Source organism: Somniosus microcephalus, chromosome 14 (assembly GCF_052327205.1).
Source record: "Somniosus microcephalus isolate GS21.2 chromosome 14, FLI_Smic_1.0, whole genome shotgun sequence".
In the NCBI taxonomy this organism is placed as follows: Eukaryota; Metazoa; Chordata; class Chondrichthyes; order Squaliformes; family Somniosidae; genus Somniosus; species Somniosus microcephalus.
The window spans coordinates 84,472,406-84,492,752 of NC_141000.1; the positions used below are offsets into that span (position 1 = coordinate 84,472,406).

At 42.2% G+C, this 20,347-nt stretch overlaps 1 protein-coding gene across 2 annotated transcripts in view; it reads left to right on the top strand.

The window, feature by feature from the left end:
- Positions 1-2,798: 2,798 nt before the first annotated feature.
- Positions 2,799-20,347, top strand: part of stxbp5l (syntaxin binding protein 5L) — a 583,450-nt gene continuing 565,901 nt past the window's right edge. For both annotated transcript variants that reach the window (XM_086006840.1, XM_086006841.1), the window contains exon 1: positions 2,799-3,255. In XM_086006840.1, coding sequence (XP_085862966.1) covers positions 3,034-3,255 — 222 coding nt within the window. In that variant the 5' untranslated portion in view covers positions 2,799-3,033. The remainder of the gene's footprint in view (positions 3,256-20,347) is intronic.

Here is a 20,347-nt window from a genome sequence, read left to right on the forward strand (position 1 = left end):
CCTGATCCCCAAAGGTACACAAGTGAAAACACCAGGATAGCCAGCTATAACATTCAACCGTGACCAGTTTCAGTTCACAGATGTTATTTGCAGGATTGTAACCATAGTATTCCATTGAGTATTTGACCACCTATGTCTATAAATAATCCTCAGTTTCATTCTTAACCAGATAGTCATCCAGCTTCCTTCTAAAGTTAGTAATCAGCATGACATTAACTGCTTCTAATGGAATACAAGAATGAAAATGAGAAATGAATGAGAAGTCAAAATTTAGAATGAGGCAATAGCTTTAATGAAGTTATTTATTTTCAGGAACTAATTGGATATGCTGTAGTGACTACAAATAGACTCTGTGAGTTCTGCAGAATGTCAAGTTCTTATTACTACAACAACCACTGACACAACTGCCTAGACTGTTAGTTATCATGTAGCAGAGCTTAACAGGACACAATGTTTATCTTAGCTGAATTCAAAAAGTTCTAGTCCAAGGGCAGAATGTCTTACTAAAAGAATATTTAATTTAACTCATGGAGCAAATAGGATACTCCAGCAGTACATCATTCCAGTTAGATGGTCGCAGATTTGATTTGTAGAATATTCCTGCCACCATTAGGATAACTTTTTCATTAAGTGCTTAAAAGTGAAAATTCGCTCAGGTAATTCAATATTCCATGCTGGAGGAAGGGTGTGGAAGTGAAAAAAAATCTGTGTTAACCCACTACAAGTATACCTTTTTTGGCTGAGATTGTTAAGAGTCATGAAATGTCATGACAGGGAAACATTGGTAAAGTCTAGAGTTGGGGAAAGACAAAAATGTAAAACAGGATGTAGATCTGTTGGACCAGAGAATTGGAAGTTTTATCCTGAATTGCCCATGACCTGAGATATTGACACTGGGTTCCAAAAATAAAGAAATGCTCTATTCCCTTTGCTGATAACACACAAAATTCATTGAAAACAACAGGTAAATATTACATTTCACGAGAGTCAGCCATGTCCTACTACTTCTTGAATCTAGTATTACCAGAACCAAAGCTCAGCATAAATGGATCAAAGTTATTTTGATTTTCTAGAAAATATAGCTAACTTTGCTGCTAATTCTTTGAGGAATTACCTTATATTTTTATATTGTTTCAATTCACCTTATATTAATGCCAGAAATACAATAGTTCCCAAAAGTAAATTACAGCAAAATACTATTCACTAATGTGATATTTACAATTATTGATAATTTCTTGCATATTTGTAATTATAATTGAACATTTTCTGAAAGTAAAACTTGTTCACTGTAGTATGATAGTTTACAATAATAACGGATATTATGCAACATGTGAGATAAAATCTGGCTAAATATTTGGATTGTAAATTTGTAATTAGCTTAAAAAAGTATTAATTTAATGGTAATTTACAACTAACACTAACAATGATTAATAGAATTGGTGCAAATAGTAATGGGCTGGATTATACATAAGAATCACTTAAAGGACAGTAATTTATCAAACATCTTTAAAGTGGAAAAGTGGAATGTATTCTATTTGGTTGGTTACAAACTAGCATAATATTATTCTCGTGATAATATTATTTATTAAGAAAGATGTTATAATAGCTGCAATCTACTTTTCTGTAGTACTTGTCAATATTTATTATCAAATGAAGTAATCAAATAATGTCTGCTGAGTATATTCCTCATACGGTCATACATGTGAGGAAATACAGTAGAGGAAAACCTATTACCCAAAGCCTAGAATAATTAGCCTGATATGTGATCAGTAAAGCGGAAAGATTTTCTAAAAGTAGAAACTAAAATTACAATGGTTCCAATCTGGCAGTGATTCAAGGTACTGATTTTTAAAATTTCCGCAGCGCAGAACTCTTCCCTCTGTAGACCACCTGAACAAAACCCACAATGTTACAATATTAAAATAAAGTAACAGGTTGCTACAAGATCGTGCTGTGGTTTGTTCTACTTGACGTATTACAAAGGATTTAAAGAGAACGTTAGTAGTCTTTACCTGGACGTTTTAACGGGAGTGTGTGATAGCTTCCATGTTTTGCTGCTTTTATGAATGCAGAACAAACCCTCTGTTTTCTATGATGCTTCCCCAGCCCGGTGATGAGAGTGGAAGGGATGAGGCGTCTCACCTCTGAGAAATGTAGTGCAAACCTATTTCAAAATATCCTTAAAGCAAAGACGCATCTCTACTGAGCCTAAAATATAAAACCGAAAATGTAATTATTTCTGATTGGCAGGCACAAGCGCTTCAATGAAACCTTGAACCGCAATCGAGACTGCAACCCATATACACATTGTGATGCTCGCGTACACAGATTGCTCGTCCAAATTGCTCTAAAAAGCGGATAGGGAACAGCAGTGAAATGAATGAAAAGGATAATCTTACACATTGCATCTTAAGGGCAGACACTTGTTTATTTCATAGGAGCGAGTCTTTGATATGAAACTGCGACTTGTTTCTCTGCAGATTGATTTCCTTCTCTGATTGCTTCACGACTCGGGCAGGTCTATATATTCCTGAATGCCGGGCAGCGCGGGGGAAAGGTTGGAAGAAAGAAAGGTACCTGTCAATCAAATGGATTTTCGGTTGCTTTGATCCAATCGGATCGAGGCTGGGCGGGATTGACTACAATTCCCAGAATTCCGCGAGCCATTCACGGGCGATACGTCAATCAGGCAGGAAATGGACCAATGAGACGCGGTGGTCCAGCCGGGACTTCCGGTTAGTGAGGCTCCGACCGTTAGCGCAAATTTTCTCTCAGTACGAGTATCCTCAGCGCGAGCGAGGCATGGCACCTGTATGAGGGGCAGCGCGTCGGATAGCTCATATTATAATATATATATATATGTCTGGAAGTATTTTTTTGTAATTAAATATATATATTTATTACAGACGGCAAATCCATTTTTCCAATAATTTGAATTTTTTTTTTTCTTGTGTGGATATTTTTTGAGGGAAGAAAAAAGGGCGACGGCACGGTGTATAGTTAAATAATTCCAATTTTGAAATTAAATTAATTATGAAGAAGTTTAATTTCCGAAAGGTGTTGGACGGTTTGACAGCGGCGTCCTCCCCGGCTCACCCTGGCGGCAGCGGCGGGCTCGGATCCGGGGCTGGCGGCAGCTGTGGTGGAGGCGGAGGCAGTGGCGGCGGCGGCGGCACCGCGGGAGGAGGGAGAGGAGGAGCTGGGGACGCGGAAATACCGGAGACGCTTACATCGGAACACTTCCAGATCTGTAAGGTAAGGGAAATAAACATGTAAAAAAATAGACTTCAATTAAAGGGAGAATGAAATAAACACATCTGGGTTATTGTTGATAAACATAATGAGGTGCAAGACCTCAGTGTAACTGTTAGCCGTCTGATCTGTCTAGTAATCAAATTAAAAACTTTTACATTAAGAGCGCAAGCATGAATTTCCCATCAGTTAGCTCATATTGACAGCTAATAGTGGAGGATTTAAACATGGATGATGGAATTATTGGTAACCCTGACGCAGTGATTTGTGTGAAGATCTAATTAATTTTCTCACTCTCACACACACAATATTAAATGCTGATTAATGATGAAGAACATCGTAAAGATGCACTTGGTGATGGGTTTAATGATGATGCAGAAGGTAAGGCAAATAAAAGCATACAGTATTCATGGTATCTTAACTAAAGTAACGAGTTTAATTTATATCTGAATTAACGCAAATCGTAATGAGGGACTAGGCGAGTCTTGGAAAACTTAATGCAGAGCCCTGTAAATTAAATTAAATGTTTATAAATTAATCGAAATCCACGTATTAGAGTCTATTTGAAATAAAGACGACAATAGAGTTCACATAGCAGGTAAAAAGTATCTCAGAACAGTTAAGAATCTGCAGGATAACTTTTAATACTGGAATTCAGTCAGTATATCATGCAAGATAATACATGCAGTAGCGAGCAGGAGGAGGGCGTCAAGAAGGTGAAGGTGCCAGAGACTTCTTACCTCAGAATATAAAGTCTGTAAGGAAACAGCATGATATAAATGACATGCAAAACTGGAGGTAGTTAAAAATGCACACCCCTGAGCTTGTCAAAATCGACATAGCATAAAAAGCCTTTAGATAGATTAGCTTCATGTAAAGATGTCAAACATAAATTGAAGTAAATAGAAAATTAAGAGAAGACAAGGGCAAAATGAAAAGACAGAGTTTTTCATGATTACAATATTTTTTCATGTTGTGAAGGGAGGCAATTAATAGAATCTGGGGAAATACCATTCATGAACACTAACCTGTAATTAAAGGCTTAATATTCTCAAATATATTATTTGTGACAATGTGTACAATAAATAACCTGGAGATAAGATATTCTCGGACAAGAATTTGACATTTAAAGAGGGTGGCTTGCTTCTGTAAGTGCAAAATATAATAGATAATATAGTGTGATTAAAAAAAGAGTGATCTATAGAACTACCTTCAGAACACTTAATGGCAGTCAGCTAAATCAATTAAATAATTTTGTATCTAAAAATAAATGTGATGCAATATGTATTAAATAATGCTATTACAAAGGTTTTCCATGGAAATACCAATAGAGCATATTTTAATGTAAATGCATGAATTGCTTTGTAATTTAGATGTGCTTATATACACGCGAAGGAAGAAATGTTTACGTGAAAAGACCTAAATATAAAATCCAAACTGTATAGGGTATGTAAATTTATTAAAATACTTCTAGAATTACTGAGTTATAATAGCAATAAATAGGGAATATGAAAGTTATTTCTTCCCCACAAAATAAATGTTGTAGTGGTCCTTAGCTTCTGAATAGCATTGGCATAATATAGAAATATATTTACAAATCACAATACATGAGCTGCAGTCTTTTTAAACCATCTTTGTTGTGATTATTTTAAATCAGAAAAATGTATTCTAAAGATCATGGTGGGATTTTTTTACTTGAGCAAAGTAAGTTTTCAGAAAGTAGATTGCATTATGCAGTGATTGACATGATAGTCTTGAAACGATTGTCATGCTGTTAATTCACCCCATGCTACAGATGTTTGAATACAAAGGAAGGGAGCCATGGATCGCTGAGTATTGAAAGTTAACTGTGGATTCAGTAATACGCTTGGGTGGAAACTTCTGGTATGATGTAAGAGCTTGTGCTGCAGAAATTGGGTTTCTGTGACGTATTTTAATATTTTTAAAGACAAATGTGTACTAGGACGCCAATGATGTTTTACCAAATGGCTATGTGAAAAAATGAGTGCTGTAATATTGAAATATCGTAGCAGGTTTAGCTGTGATAATTTCTATCTCTGTATGGATTCTTTTCTAGCAGATAAAATCTGCATGAATTACTTTCTGTAATTTAAAAAGTCTGTTATGTAGAATACTAAGATGTAATGAATACAACAAATTGCATTTCTATAACACTCCTCAGATGCAGGGAGGCATCTTAAACCACTTATAGGGCAATGGACAGAAAATAAACAGTAAGCCGGGTCAGGAAAGGGAAAAAAGAGGGATGGGATGAGGGTGGGTCAAAGCAGGACAAACTATGGTGGGGTGCAAAAGCACAGAATAGTTCTTTAATTAAAAAAAAATCCTGCTAATTAACATTTTATTCCACTGGTATCTATGATGGCTTCAAAATTCATGGATGTGACAGTTCAATGTAATGAACCTAAAATCGGTGAATTGGAAGTAACAGTGCAGGCTGTCAGGCATGTTTAGAATAAGTTCAGAATGTGAAGAGGCTTATCCATGGACTAAATAGCACTTTAGCGACAGAGAGCTGCTGACGTACTTTCACTCATGCGCTTGTGGTGCTGATGAAGAACTGTTGTATTGCACTGTCACTGCCAGTGCAATACCTATTTGTAATCATTTATACTCTTTGATTTTAGTGAAATAATGCTGTTGAAGTCCTCAAAAGATTAACTAGTCCCTGGTGCGTGTATTAATATTTTTTAAAAAAATTGTTAGAATAATAAGTAGGGGATAATATATAATGGGAAGTGGCATATTGATTTTTATTCAGAAGTGAGAGACTGCATAACTCATGAGCACTGCAGACTTGAGAACCGTATGGTCTTTTTAAAATCAATCACTTCATATCATCAAATTCTGTTTATTTTATGTCCTTTAGAAGCCAAGAAATACTTAATTCTTTAAATAATAATTCATTTTTAATCTCCCAAAACCATTTTACTCATTGGGCTATGATGTAGTACAGACAGTGTCTAGAGTACTGTCTACGCAAACTGAGGCTGTCACTTTCAGCGAAAACACTTAGGTGAACATCACCAATGTAATATTTATACAGACATAAAATATTATTATTACTTAAATAAACCAAAAGGAAGAAAGAAAGACTTGCATTTATAAACGCCTTTCACAACCTCAGGATGTCCCAAAGTGCTTTACAGCCAATGAAGTACTTTTGAAATGTAGCCACTGTTGTAATACAGGAAATGTGGCAGCCAATCTGCGCTCAGCAATGTGATAATGACCGTATAATCTGTTTTTGTGATGTTGATTGAGGGATAAATATTGGCCAGGACACCAGGGATAACTCCCCTGCTTTAGTGCCATAGGATCTTTTATGCCCACCTGAGAGGGCAGACGGGGCCTCGGTTTAACGTCTCATCTGAAAGACAGCACCACCGACAGTGCAGCATTCCTTCAGTGCTGCACTGGAGTGTCAGCCTATATATTTGTGCTCCGTTTCTGGAGTGGAATTTGAACCCACAACCTTCTGACTCAGAGGCGAGAGTACGATCAACTGAACCACGGCTGATAATACTCCAGAAGAGATAGGCACTGCAGACCCTCGCGTCAACAATGATAAATAATAGATAAAGGGAACCATATTATTTGGTTAGGCAGTTGAGTTGGTTGAATGATGTATACACGCTTATGTATATCCTTTATGTTCCACTAAAACATGGGGAACATTTGACCTGGTTATTTTTGATGTCTGGATTTGACTATGTGCAGTGAGAGATTTATGCAGTGTATGAGCCAAAGATAAGACAATTTTACTTATACAATACATGGACTTGTGAGACAAAAAAGGATCTGAAAATTGGACAATTGCAGATTCATAGTATTAACCATTCCTGTAAAACTGCCCAGGTATGCCCTGTCCACAAAAAGCAGGACATATCCAATCTAGCCAATTACCGCCACGTCAGTCTACTCTCAATCATCAGCAAAGTGATGGAAGGTGTCGTCGACAGAACATAAGAAATAGGAGCAGGAGTAGGCCATTTGGTCCTTCGAGCCGGCTCGCCATTCGATAAGATCATGGCTGATCTTCTCCCTCAACTCCACCTTCCCGCCCGATCCCCATGTCTCTTGGTTCTCTTAGTATCCAAAAATCTATCGACTTCTGTCTTGAATACACTCAACGACTGTGTATCCAGTCCTCTGTGGTAGAGAATTCCAAAGATTCACAATGCTTTGAGTGAAGAAATTTCTCATCTCAGTCCTAATGGCCGACCCTTTATTCTGAGACTGTGATCCCTAGTTATAGACTCCCCAACCAGGGGAAACATCCTCCAGCATCTACCCTGTCAAGCCCCTTAAGAATTTTATATGTTTCAAGGAGATCACCTCTCATTCATCTGAACTCTAGGGAATATAGGCCGAGTCTACTCGATCTCTCCTCACAGAACAATTCCCCCCCCCCCCCCCTCCCAATCGCAGGAATCAGTCTTAGAAATTGCTCGACCAAAAAAGATAATGTTATTATGAATTGTGTTAAGGTAATCCTGAAAAAAATTGCCCACAATTTAACACAACCCAGTATTAATCTCACTTAAAGGTCACAAGATTGGTCGTTGCTGGGCGTTCCCCCAAGGTTAGGTTTAACGCAGGCTTTGGACAGCATCGGGATCCTTTACTTAGCATCGGGCTGTTGCTCCCAGGGTGCTGTAGCACTTGCTGCAGCCTGGGAACAAATGTAGAGTATTCTATTCCACAGCATCAACACTCTTCAGTTTGATGGGAAAAGCACAAAAGCACGGTGGCATAGTGGTTAGCACTGTTGCCTCACAGCGCCAGGGACCCGGGTTCGAATCCGGCCTCGGGCGACTGTCTGTGTGGAGTTTGCACATTCTCCCTGTGTTTGCGTGGGTTTCCTCCGGGTGCTCCGGTTTCCTCCCACAGTCCAAAGATGTGCGGGTTAGGTTGATTGGCTATGATAAATTGACCCTTCGTGTTAGGGGGATTAAATACGTGGGGTTACGGGGATAGGGTGGGATATGTGTTGGTGTAGGGGTTACGGGGATCGGGTGGGATATGTGTCGGTGCAGGCTCGATGGGCCGAAATGGCCTCTATCTGCACTGTGGGGTTTCTGTGATTTCTGTGATCTGTGAAAATTAATGGAAAAATTGCAACTTCCTGTAAAATTTATCCCCCAAAAAGGTTAAGAAATTTAGACCCAAGTATGGCTTTGTAGTTGTTATGGTGCTGGACAGTGCTATCAAGCGGCACTTACTCACCAATAACCTGCTCACTGATGCCCAGTTTGGGTTCTGCCAAGACCACTCGGCTCCAGATCTCATTACAGCCTTGGTCCAAAAATGGACAAAAGAGCTGAATTCCAGAGGTGAAGTGAGAGTGACTGCCCTTGACATCAAGGCAGCATTTGACCGAGTGTGGCATCAAGGAGCCCGAGTAAAACTGAAGTCAATGGGAATTGGGGGGAAAACGCTCCACTGGCTGGAGTCATAACCTAGCACAAAGGAAGATGGTTGTGGTGGTTGGAGGTCAATCATCACAGCCTCAGAACATCACTGCAGGACTTCCTCAGGGCAGTGTCCTAGGCCCAACCACCTTCAGCTGCTTCATCAGTGACCTTCCCTCCATCATAAAGTCAGAAGTGGGGATGTTCGCTGATGACTGCACAGTGTTCAGTGCCATTCACAACTCCTCAGATAATTAAGCAGTCCATGCCTGCATGCAGCAAGACCTGGACGACATTCAGGCTTGGGCTGATGAGTAGCAGGTAACACTCGTGCCACACAAGTGCCAGGCTATGACTTATTTATAACAAGCGAGCATCTAACCACCACCCCTTGACATTCAACGGCATTACCATCGCTGAATCCCCCACCATCAATATCCTGGGGCTCACTATTGACCAGAAACTTAACTGGACCAGCCACATAAATACTGTGGCACAAGAGCAGGTCAGAGGCTGGGTATCCTGTGGTGAGTGTCTCACCTCCTGACGCCCCAAAGCCTTTCTACCATCTACAAGGCACAAGTCAGGAGTGTGATGGAATACTCTCCACTTGCCTGGATGAGTGCAGCTCCAACAACATTCAAGAAGCTCGACACCATCCAAGACAAAGCAGCCCGCTTGATTGGCACCCCATCCACCACCTTAAACATTCACTCCCTCCACCACTGGCATACCGTGGCTGCAGTGTGTACCATCTACAAGATGCACTGTAGCAACTCGCCAAGGCTTCTTCAGCAGCACCTCCCAAACCCGCGACCTCTTCCACCTAGAAGGACAAGGGCAGCAGGCGCATAGGAACACCACCACCTCCAAGTTCCCCTCCAAGTCACACACCATCCTGACTTGGAAGTATTGTCGCTGGTTCAAAATCCTGAAACTCCATCCCTAACAGCACTGTGGGAGTACCATCACCACACAGGCTGCAGCAGTTCAAGAAGGCGGCTCACCACCACCTCCTTAAGTGCAACTAGGGATGGGCAATAAATGCTGGCCTTGCCAGCGACGCCCACGTCCCATGAACAAATATTTTTAAAAATGCAGTAATACACAATTGGAATTTTATAGAGTAAGATCTAAATTGACATGTTCCATGTTTTTGCACATACATAATCTCTGAAATTAAATTAGGATTTAACTCTTGGGAACTGGTAGTTACATTCTTTTTATCGTTATGAATGCGTTCTTTTTTTAATCATTGAGGTAACATTTATTGCATTATTCAAAGCCTAACCTGCTTTGTGGTAAGAGGTAATCTTGGACTACTCTAAAATATGGGCAAAATTTTAGTCCTGAATATCAGCAGTATTTGTGCCATGGTATTAAAATTTTGTCTTACTCCATGACATGATGACATGCCAATCATCATTTAGATGTTCTTCTGTTTACGCATGTGCCCTGCAGCTATCGTCAATATGTCAGAGTACCTGGAAGGAACACTTAGGTATAGAGATCTCGCCAGGAGTGAATGGAACTTTTATTATTGCCTTATCCCATCGCTAGATAATTGAATATAGCAGCATAATTGTCATTTAGGGCACCTGACTGATCCTGATGCTGTAATTTTTTAGTTCAGGCATTTAAATGTAGTTTTATTGCTGACACGAAGGTGATGCCCACATGTTGAGGAAATTAAAATATGATGATTTTGACACTTGTTGCATTGCTTTAATGGAGATTTAGAGTTGCCTCCTTAGCAGCATGGTGTGAAATTCCTGTGATGCTGTTGAAGTAATTCTCTATTTTTACATGTAGCTAAAATTAATGGCCCGGAACTTGTGGTCAGCGCCGATGCTGACCTCAAAGAAAGCTGCCCGCAAAGATCTAGCGATCTCTGTGGCATGAATTTCCCCTCTCCCGATCTTTGTTTGAATCTGGTGCCACATTAGGCAATTCCTAAATGACCAGCAACAGTAATGTCATCAAGCTGGCTAAGCAACCAATCACATTGAAGAATTCTCATAGACAGCAAACCAGGAAGTAAAATGCACTGATTCTAATTTACTTTTTATAAATTTTAGAGAGCAAAATAAAGATTGGAACATGCACATATGATTACATTAGAAACTGAAATATCGCAAACTTTAAAATATATTATTATTAAAAACTTGAAATTCTTATTCATATTAATGGAAAAATGAAAAGGTTGTTCAGCAGTCAGTACGCTGTTAAAACCCCCAGTTACACCTCTTTTAACAAGGCTTAAAGTTTTAGGAGGGTTTTAACAGCGATATTCCATTGTAAAAGGGGAAGTTTTTATTTGTGATTTCAACTGATTGCCGGCTCTGGGAAGTTCCACAGCGCAACCTGTGGTGGAGCAGTGAATGACTGACCGCAACTTCAGGATTTCCACGTTCATCTGTGCATGCACTAAATCCTGAAGTTGTGGTCAGTTTCAGAGGGGTAATGACGGCGAACGCTGACAGTTTCACTGTCATTACCACCGCAAAATCCAGGCCATTAATTAATTTTTAAAATCAATAGTTGGCTCAAAAAATAACATTTATGGTAGTGTTAGCAAGAATATTAGTTATGTATTTTTATTTTGTCAGATAAAATTTACAGTATTGGGCTGTGGGTTATTGTAGAGTTAACAAACAGTACCACTGAGGATAGATGAATAGAGGATCTGCTCGGTTTTTGATCATAGCCACATCAAGCAGGAAGGCCGTGAGTCAAAAGTGCGACTTCTCCCAACATGAGACGGGAAAATTGGAGAGCTAATATGTCAGGCTGATCTTTGTGCCCTGGTGGTTTGCTGCATGGGCCATACATGACTTGGGAGCTGGACTGCGTATCCAACCCGTTGACTGCAGGCATCAGACACAACGGACAATTAAAAGAGAGTAAAAATAAAGGGTAAAGCTTATTTAATAAAATAATAGTAATGAAGCTGTATGTTATACTTCTGTGTATTTACTTTATAAAGCTATGAAAAACTACTCTTCCCTTTACTGCAATTTTACCATCTGTGTATCTAAAATTACTGAGGATAGTAAAAGTGCATACAGTATTAGATAAGTATACAATGTTTTCCTTGCATTACAACAGTGACTGCACTTCAAAAGTAAGTTATTGGCTGTGAAACGCTTTGGGATGTCTTGAGGTCCTGAAAGGCACTATATAAATGCAAGGTATTTCTTTTCTTTAGAGAAAAATGTTGTTTTAACATAAAGGGTACATCATGTGAAACAAATCTGATTTTAATTATCCTGTGATTGAGTTATTGGTATCCATCTAAAAACATTCAACTTTTCAAAACTAATTGTAAATTAAGTGTAGCAAGTTATATAACTCATTTATTCAACATTTTCTCCACAGTTATACATGTGTAGTCTGGAAAATAAAATTCTCATTTAAATTGACATAGTTGTGTATGAAAAAAAATCAATTCAGTTCTATTATTTAATCTATCAAAATATTTTTATTCATTCACTGGATGTGGGCGTCGCTGGCAAGGCCTGTGTTTATTGCCCATCCGTAATTGTCCTTGAGAAGGTGATGGTGAGCCCCCTTCTTGAACTGCTGCAGTCTGTGTGGTGAAGGTACTCCCACAGTGCTTTTAGGGAGGGAGTTTCAGGATTTTGACCCAGCGATGATGAAGGAATGGTGATATATTTCCAAGTCAGGATGGTGTGTGATTTGAAGGGGGACTTGGAGATGGTGTTCCCATGCGCCTGCTGTCCTTGTCTTTCTAGGTGGTAGAGGTCGTGGGTTTGGGAGGTGCTGTCAAAGAAGCCTTGCTGTAGTATATCTTGTTGATGGTATACACTGCAGACACGGTGTGCCAGTGGTGGAGGGAGTGAATGAGCAGTTTTGATTAATAAAATGATCTGTGATTCCTGCATTTTTTGTAAAACAGGATTTTGTGGAACTGAAACCCTATGTAGAGAATTAAATCAAAATTAATCATATAAATGCAATTTGAAAGCTGTAGCTAAAAGAGTTGAAGTAGAAAATGCCCTTGCACATTCTTTGCTATCAATTTCATAGTCATTTCAATGGATAAATTATAACTTTAAAAAAGTTGGTTAGGAACGGTGAATTTGGATTTTAGTTCATGTGATTTTTGATTATACAATGCTTTAATTTTAATGCAATTTGGTAATTCTTGATCAAATTAAATTTATGAAAAAAAGCTAGTTAATTTTCACAGAACAATTAAAAAAAAAAAAAAAATTCTGGAGGCAGCTGGCCAATTAATGTATGCCAGTGTTAGGAAAGATCAGTGAGCTTCTTATCCATTTTTAGATTCAAGTGAGTGGGCTCCAACGTGTTCTAACAGGCTTACAACAATTATAACTTGTATTTCTATAGCACCTTTAACATAGCAGAACATTTCAGGTGGTCAGACCTTACCAGGAGAGAAATTAGGGAGGTTATCGAAGGCATGGCAAAAGAGGTAGGTTTTAAGAAGGTTTTTGAAGGTGGGGAGAGATGTGAGAAAGTAGAGGGGCTTAGGGAAACAGTTCCAAAGTGTGGGGGCACAATGGCTGAAGGCTGTATTACCAAGTGAAGGTGGGGGGGGCGGTTGGTGGGTTGGTGGGTGCTGGTGGGAAGCACACAGTAGCCTGGAGTTGGAACCGTGAAGGGTGTGGTAGGGATGTAAGGCTGGGGAAGGTTGCAAAGGTAAGGCGGAGTGAGGTAGTGGACACATTTGTAGATGAAGCCAGTCATTTTGAAGCTGATGTGCTAAGGGACAGAGAGCCAATGGAGATGGGCAAGAAGAGTGGTGGTAGGTGTAAAGTCTGTGGGTTGTATTGCAAATAATACACAGACTCCAAGATTAACAAATAAAACAGGTCTTTACTATTCAGAGGTTCGGGCGAATCTGCCCTAGTTAACGTATCACAACCCTTATATACTGGTGTGGTCACTATCGGTATTACAGTATACATGAGCCAACAAATAGTGCCACACCTAAAGTAGTGCTCTTAAAGGCGAACGGTTACATTCTATAGTTCCCTTAAAGGTAAACGGGTACATACACTACAATCCTCCCTTTTTAGCTTTTTACTTACAGAATCCCGTTAAACATACAATCTTCAACTTTATATAAACAGTTTGCAGATATACTCTCGATGGAGTCAACGTCATATAACAGTTTACAAACATACTCTCAGTGGAAACAGTTTACAGGTTCAGTCTCTGTGGGAACAGTTCATAAATTCAGTCTCTGGTATTAATTCGTCCCAGACAGCATCTTTTTGGTGTAGCCGGTTCACCTGGTAAACGTGACTCCTCCATAGCCTTTTTAACAGCTTGTACTTTCGTCCTGTTGAACCAGCAGTGCGGACTTATACAACCCACTGGCTGTCTTGATAATGTCCCCGGATTTTTTTTACAAATTTAGCACCTTTCGTAGTGTTCGGACTGAGGTAGTAGAAGTAATAATATTTTAAACAGTTATTATCTCCGGCTTCTTCTTTTTCTTTTCTGCCTTTTTGAAACTCTCGAAGCTCCTTTCTCGGCGGCCAGCTGTAGCGCCACCAACTCTCTATGTTCCTTAGACCTTAAGTGCTTCATCCGCATTTCAGCACTTTGGGAGTTTTCATCACACTTTGGGCAGACCACCTCCTCGTAATATTCAGTGTCACTCAACAGGTCATGGTCACATTCGGGGTCATCCTGAGTTAGTCCATCGAGAGGCCCTTCTACTTCTTCCTTACCCAACTGGACGCTAGCCGACTGCTGTTCCTTCTCTATCTCTCTTTCTTTAAAAGACTTCCTCATGCGTTCATATTCATTCCACTCCTCCAGGGTTGTCTGCCATTCCTTCACTACTGACCTCAATACCTCCCCTTCCATCGAGGATTGAGTTATCAGGTGATTTAATCCTTCTATCGCAGCAGCTGTTTCCACATCCAGACATCTCTCCTGAAGAGACTTCTTCATGTGTTCAGCTTCCTCCAGCTTTTTCTGCTCCAAACCCCTCTCCTTTGACGATTTAAGCTCATGTTCAGGGCCCATTCTTACGATCTCTGTGTTTCTTACAGTTCCCTTTTCTTCCACTGAAAAGATTCCCAGTTGAATCTGTTCTTCAAGTCGTTGGACCTCGGCCATTGCCACTTCATATTTATTTCGTGTTTCCTTTAATAATTTAACGAGTTCTTGGACATCCTGTATTCCCTGTTCTGTTATGTCTTCCACCACTAATTTTTCCTCTATGGATTGAATCCCTAACGATGAGTCAGCCTTGGCCTGGAGCTCATCAAACATCTCCTGCAGTCTTTGTAATTCTTGCTCCTGTTCAGACTTTTGTTGTTCATATGCTTCCAGTAAAACTAGCTTTTCGGAGGTTGCCAAGTTAACCCCTTCCAGGATTGTAGTCTGAGCCTGTTCATACTGTTCTTTCAACTCGTTACACTCTGCTTGCAACAAGTCGTAGAGATGAACTGGAATACCATCCTGACTTCCTGAAGATTCCTCTTCCTTTGGATCGTTCTGTGCATATTCTAGTTCCTGAACAGCCTCAGGGAGATGTGATTGGTACTTGGCCACGATGGCTCTATGGTCGCTCTCTGCTTGAGCTAGCTGTCTCTGTTGTCTTTCCAGGGTCTCCCATTCGGTGTCCCAGAACTTTTTCATCTTTTCCATCTCTTGTACGAGACGGGCACTCAACTGTTCTAATTGTCGTTGTACTTTGACATAAGTTTGGGACCGAGCTCGGTGTTCTTCCATCGTGGATGAATCCTTAGCTTGAGCAGGCTCAGAATTCTCTGTCAACCTGGGGTTCTGCTCTACAGCTTGATTTTGCTTGGTAACATGGGCCTGCCTGCCTGTCTTCGTTTCCTTTCCCCTCATCAGCAATTCCCTTTTTGCCTTGTCTTCCATGTTTACATTGGTCGTCACGTCATCCATTTCAGAATCTGAGCTGATAGCTTGCACCGAGCCCTCCTTCCCTATGGCTTTTAGGTAGTGCCATTCTATGTTTATTTTCTGCATCCACTCCCGCCCTAGGAGTGGTGGTCCTCCCTCAGGTAATACGTACAGATTCATTCGTGGGTGTTCTTTGCCCCTATCTCTCACTTTGACTCGTATTTTTCCCATGGGGTATACATTATGCCCCGTGTATGTCTGTAATACGAATTTAGTATTTCTTAAGGGTATGTGAGAGAATAGCCGGTGGTAGTCCTTTTGGTTGATGACTGATACAGCTGATCCCGTGTCCAGCTCCATTCGTACTTGGACTCCAGCTATTTTTAGTGTGACCCAGATCGTCTGTAGATCAGTTACTTTACCCACATTGTGGATTCTCAGACTATCCAGCTCCTGGCTGTTTGGGTCTGAGTCTGAATTTTGTTCGTCTGAACTCTTTTCAGCCACCTGATGCACCGTGTTGTACTTTTCTTGTGGTGGTGGCTTCCTTTGCTTGTTGGTCTTCTTTCCGGACCTGCATACCTTCGCGATGTGACCCAGTTTGCCACATTTCCTGCACTCTTGGTTCTTAAACCAGCACTGATTCTGGTCGTGCGTTGTCTTTCCACAACGGTAGCATTTGGAAGTGCTTGCAGTAATTTGGTCCACCCCGAGTGCCGCCGCCTTTAGCTGCATTTCCGCCGTTCCTTTCGCTGCAGCTTCGTGCGATGAAGCTATGAGGACAGCCCTGTCCAGTGTGAGGTCGTTTTCTTCCAGAAGTCGCTTCTGCGTTCCTTCTTTGGCCAAGCCGCATACGAACTTGTCCCGCAGCGCCTCTGTCAAATTCCCTCCAAACTGGCAGTATTTCGCTAGCTTACGCAGTTCGACTAAGTATTCCGCATTGCTTTCATCTTTCCTCTGGGTTCTTGCGTAAAATTTAAATCGTTCAGCCAGCATCAACGGTGTGGGGTTCAAGTGATCCTTCAGCACTGCTACGATCTCTTCGAAGGTCTGGTCCACTGGTTTAACTGGTGCTATTAGATGTTTCAAGAGCCCGTATGTTTTTGCTCCCATCGAATTTAACAAAGTTATTGCCTTGTCGTCATCCTCAATTTCGTTGGCTTTGCAATATATTTCTATGCGTTCCACATACGTGGCCCAGTCCTCTATCTCAACATCAAAATCATTAATATTTCCTCGCTTAGGCATCTTCTTCTCTTCTCGAGCACAACACAAGTATTTCTTTACTTATTATTATTTTTCCTCTCTTCTTGAGAACAACACCAGTATTTCTTTACTTATTATTATTTTTCCTCTCTTCTTGAGAACAACACCAGTATTTCTTTACTTATTATTATTTTTCTCTCTTCTTGAGAACAACACCAGTATTTCTGTAAATTCTTATTATTTTTCTAAGATGGCGGTTTCCCGCTTCTGTCTTCTTCCCCGGCGGTTTTCCCGCGCTTCTCGGCTCTCCCCGCCCACTTTAATGGCGGTTTTCCCCGCGCTTTTCTGTTCTCCCCGCCCACGGCAATGGCGGTTTCCTGCTTCTTCCCCTGGCGGGAGGGGTACACTTTCCCCCGCGGGCGACGGCCGCTGGCTACCGGTCCCCAGCCTGTGCGTCGGCTTCAGCGCTCTCCGCTGGCTTTCAGACCCCCAGCCCGCGCGTCGGCTTCAGCGCTCTCCGCTGGTTTTCAGATCCCCAGCCCGCGCGTCGGCTTCAGCGCTCTCCGCTGGCTTTCAGATTCCCAGCCCGCGCGTCGGCTTCAGCGCTCTCCTTCCCGCGGCAGGCAACCGGCTCCGGGTACCCCCGATGACGGCGGACAGTTACAGCCTCTGAACTGGCTCTCGGCCAATTCCCGATTTCTCGGCTCTGTCTCACCCGGCCTGCTCCCGGTCTCAGCGCCTCTGGACCCGACTTTGTCTGGCTCCTTTCCCCCTCGACCGTGGTCGAGTGTACCGCCCTTATCCTCTGGTTTTACTCCTTCCTTATTTTCTTTTACTGTTCCCTTACTCACAGTCCGTGGCAGCCTTGCCTCTCTTGTCGATTGGCTCGCTCCTCACTGTGGCAGAAGGGACCGTCAGTGCCTGTTGCAGATGGAAGTTTTCAATGCCAAAATCTTCTTCTTTGCTATCGCTGCAGCCTCGAGTTTTCACCCAGCAGAACGACGAGGGCGGGTGCCTCACTTCGACGCTCCTTAGTTGCTTAGGAACTACTGTTGCCGCAGGGTACGATCGGCCTCGTCGCCATTGTAAAGTCTGTGGGTTGTATTGCAAATAATACACAGACTCCAAGATTAACAAATAAAACAGGTCTTTACTATTCAGAGGTTCGGGCGAATCTGCCCTAGTTAACGTATCACAACCCTTATATACTGGTGTGGTCACTATCGGTATTACAGTATACATGAGCCAACAAATAGTGCCACACCTAAAGTAGTGCTCTTAAAGGCGAACGGTTACATTCTATAGTTCCCTTAAAGGTAAACGGGTACATACACTACAGTAGGTGAGTGGGACTTTGGCAGGATAGGATGCAGGAGATGTAATTGGGATGAATTGGAGTTTATAAAAGGTGGAGGTTGGAAAGTTAGTGAAAAAGCATAAATGAGGGTTTCAGTGGCAGTGGGATGAAGTTGGGATGCAGATGGGTGATATTTCAGAGGTAAAAGTAGGTGGTCTTGGTGATGGATTGATTTGAAGCTCAAACAGGAGCATTATGTGGTAGAGTTTAAAGAGGCATCCAGGAGGGGTGTTGGGATCAAGGACTGAAGTGCAGTGTTTCTGGCTGGGACTGAAAAACATATCTTTGGTCCTGCTAATGTTGAAATTCAAAAAGTTGTAGCTCGTTCCCGACTTGATGCCGACCAGGCAGTCGACTAGCACATTGGCAGTTTTGTAATTGAGGGTTGTGGTGGAGAGGTGAAGCTGAGTGCCTTTTGGCATACAACAACAACTTGCATTTATAGAGCACCTTTTAATGTAGTAAAACCTCCCAAGGTGCTTCACTGGAGCGTTATCTAACAAAATTTGACACCGAGCCACATAAGGCAATATTAGGGCAGATTACCAAAAGCTTGTTCAAAGATATAGGGGGAGAAATTTGGTACCTTAGTGCCTCCAGTTAGTGCCTGGCCGGGGCGCTGAGGCAGTAGTGCCGCGGCGAGGCGAATCCAGTGCTGTACGCCAAATTCAGCCCCCCACGTAGTGCTGCCGCTATGAGTTAGCGCCGGGGACTTCAGCGGCAGGCAGATCGTGACATCAGTAATCGCTCACTGGGCGCCCGATCTGCCAAGTTGAATGTCGCCCCCCTGCCTTAGCGCCTCGCCCTGACAGAGACAGGGAGAGGAGGCGTGAAGCAGTTGGTAGCTGGCTCTAGGGGCGCTACTTAAAGGGATCATGAGCAATGAGTCGTAGCTCTCAGGTTAAGTGCTGTTTCACTGCTTCCTTGTCAGTTTGACATTGAATTAAACTGTTGCACAGTCATTTAAAGGTTGCTTAGTCTCTGGAGTGTTGTGGCTACTAAAAATTAATTACATTTATTCTCACAACATATCAAAGTGCTACACTTCGTTACATTAATGGGGGTTGTACTGGCAGTCGACCTCCAGGATCTATGGCGGAGGGAGTGGGGCAGCAAGAAAGATTGGAACATGTGGACAGAGGGAGGAGGAGGGCCATGAGGGCTCAACAGGAGGCCTTACCCTCCGAGGGTATTCCGACAGCACTTCTCCTACCTTCAATTAAGCGAGAACTCTGCCACCTCCTGCAACCAGACCTCGAGCCTCCGATCAGGGCGACCACGGCTCTCTCAGTGGCAGTCAAGGTCACCGTCGCCCTCAATTTCTTCACCATCGGATCCTTCCAGTCTGCAACAGGAGATACAGCTAACATCTCGCAGGTCGCCATCCATCGCTGCATCCGGGAGGTCACAGAGGCTCTCTACAGTAGGAGAAGGGACTACATTTCCTTCCCCATCACCAGAGAGAAGCACGATGAGCGTGCATGTGGCTTTGCCAGGATAGCGGGTTTCCCCATGGTGCAGGGCGCAATTGACTGCACCCATGTTGCTTTGCGGGCACCGCATAACAATTCTGACATCTTCCGTAACCGCAAAGGCTACCCCTCACTTAATGTGCAGTTGGTGTGTGACCGCAGACAGCGAATTCTCAATGTGAATGCCCGCTATCCTGGCAGCAGCCACGATGCCTTTATCCTGTGCTAGACCGGTGTGCCAGCACTCTTCCAGCCACCACATCAAGCTTGCTGCTGGCTGGTCGGAGAAGAGGGCTGGCTCATGACTCCCCTCCGCAAACCCAACATTCCTGCCCAGCACTCATATAATGAGAGCCATGCCGCCACCAGGAACATCATTGAGCAGACAATCAGAGTGCTCAAGCAACGGTTCTGATGCCTTGACCTCTCGGGAGGAGCACTCCAGTATTCAACTGAGCGGGTGACCCATTTTGTCGTTGTCTGCCTGATGTGCCTCAATAAGTTCCGAGACTGATGTTAGCGAAACAAAATAAGGCTTTTATTAACTTAGAAAGTAACACGTAAAAGAGAGAGATGTCTTCCTTCTGGAGGCTGAGGCCACACTGAGCCAGCTTACAAAAGGGGCCAGGTATGGGCGGAGCCCTACACACAGCACATTCCAATACATAATACAATGAGGACTGGGGGAAGGGAAATGACACTGAAACCGACCACAGTCACAGGCAGTGATGAATGGAATATATTTCATC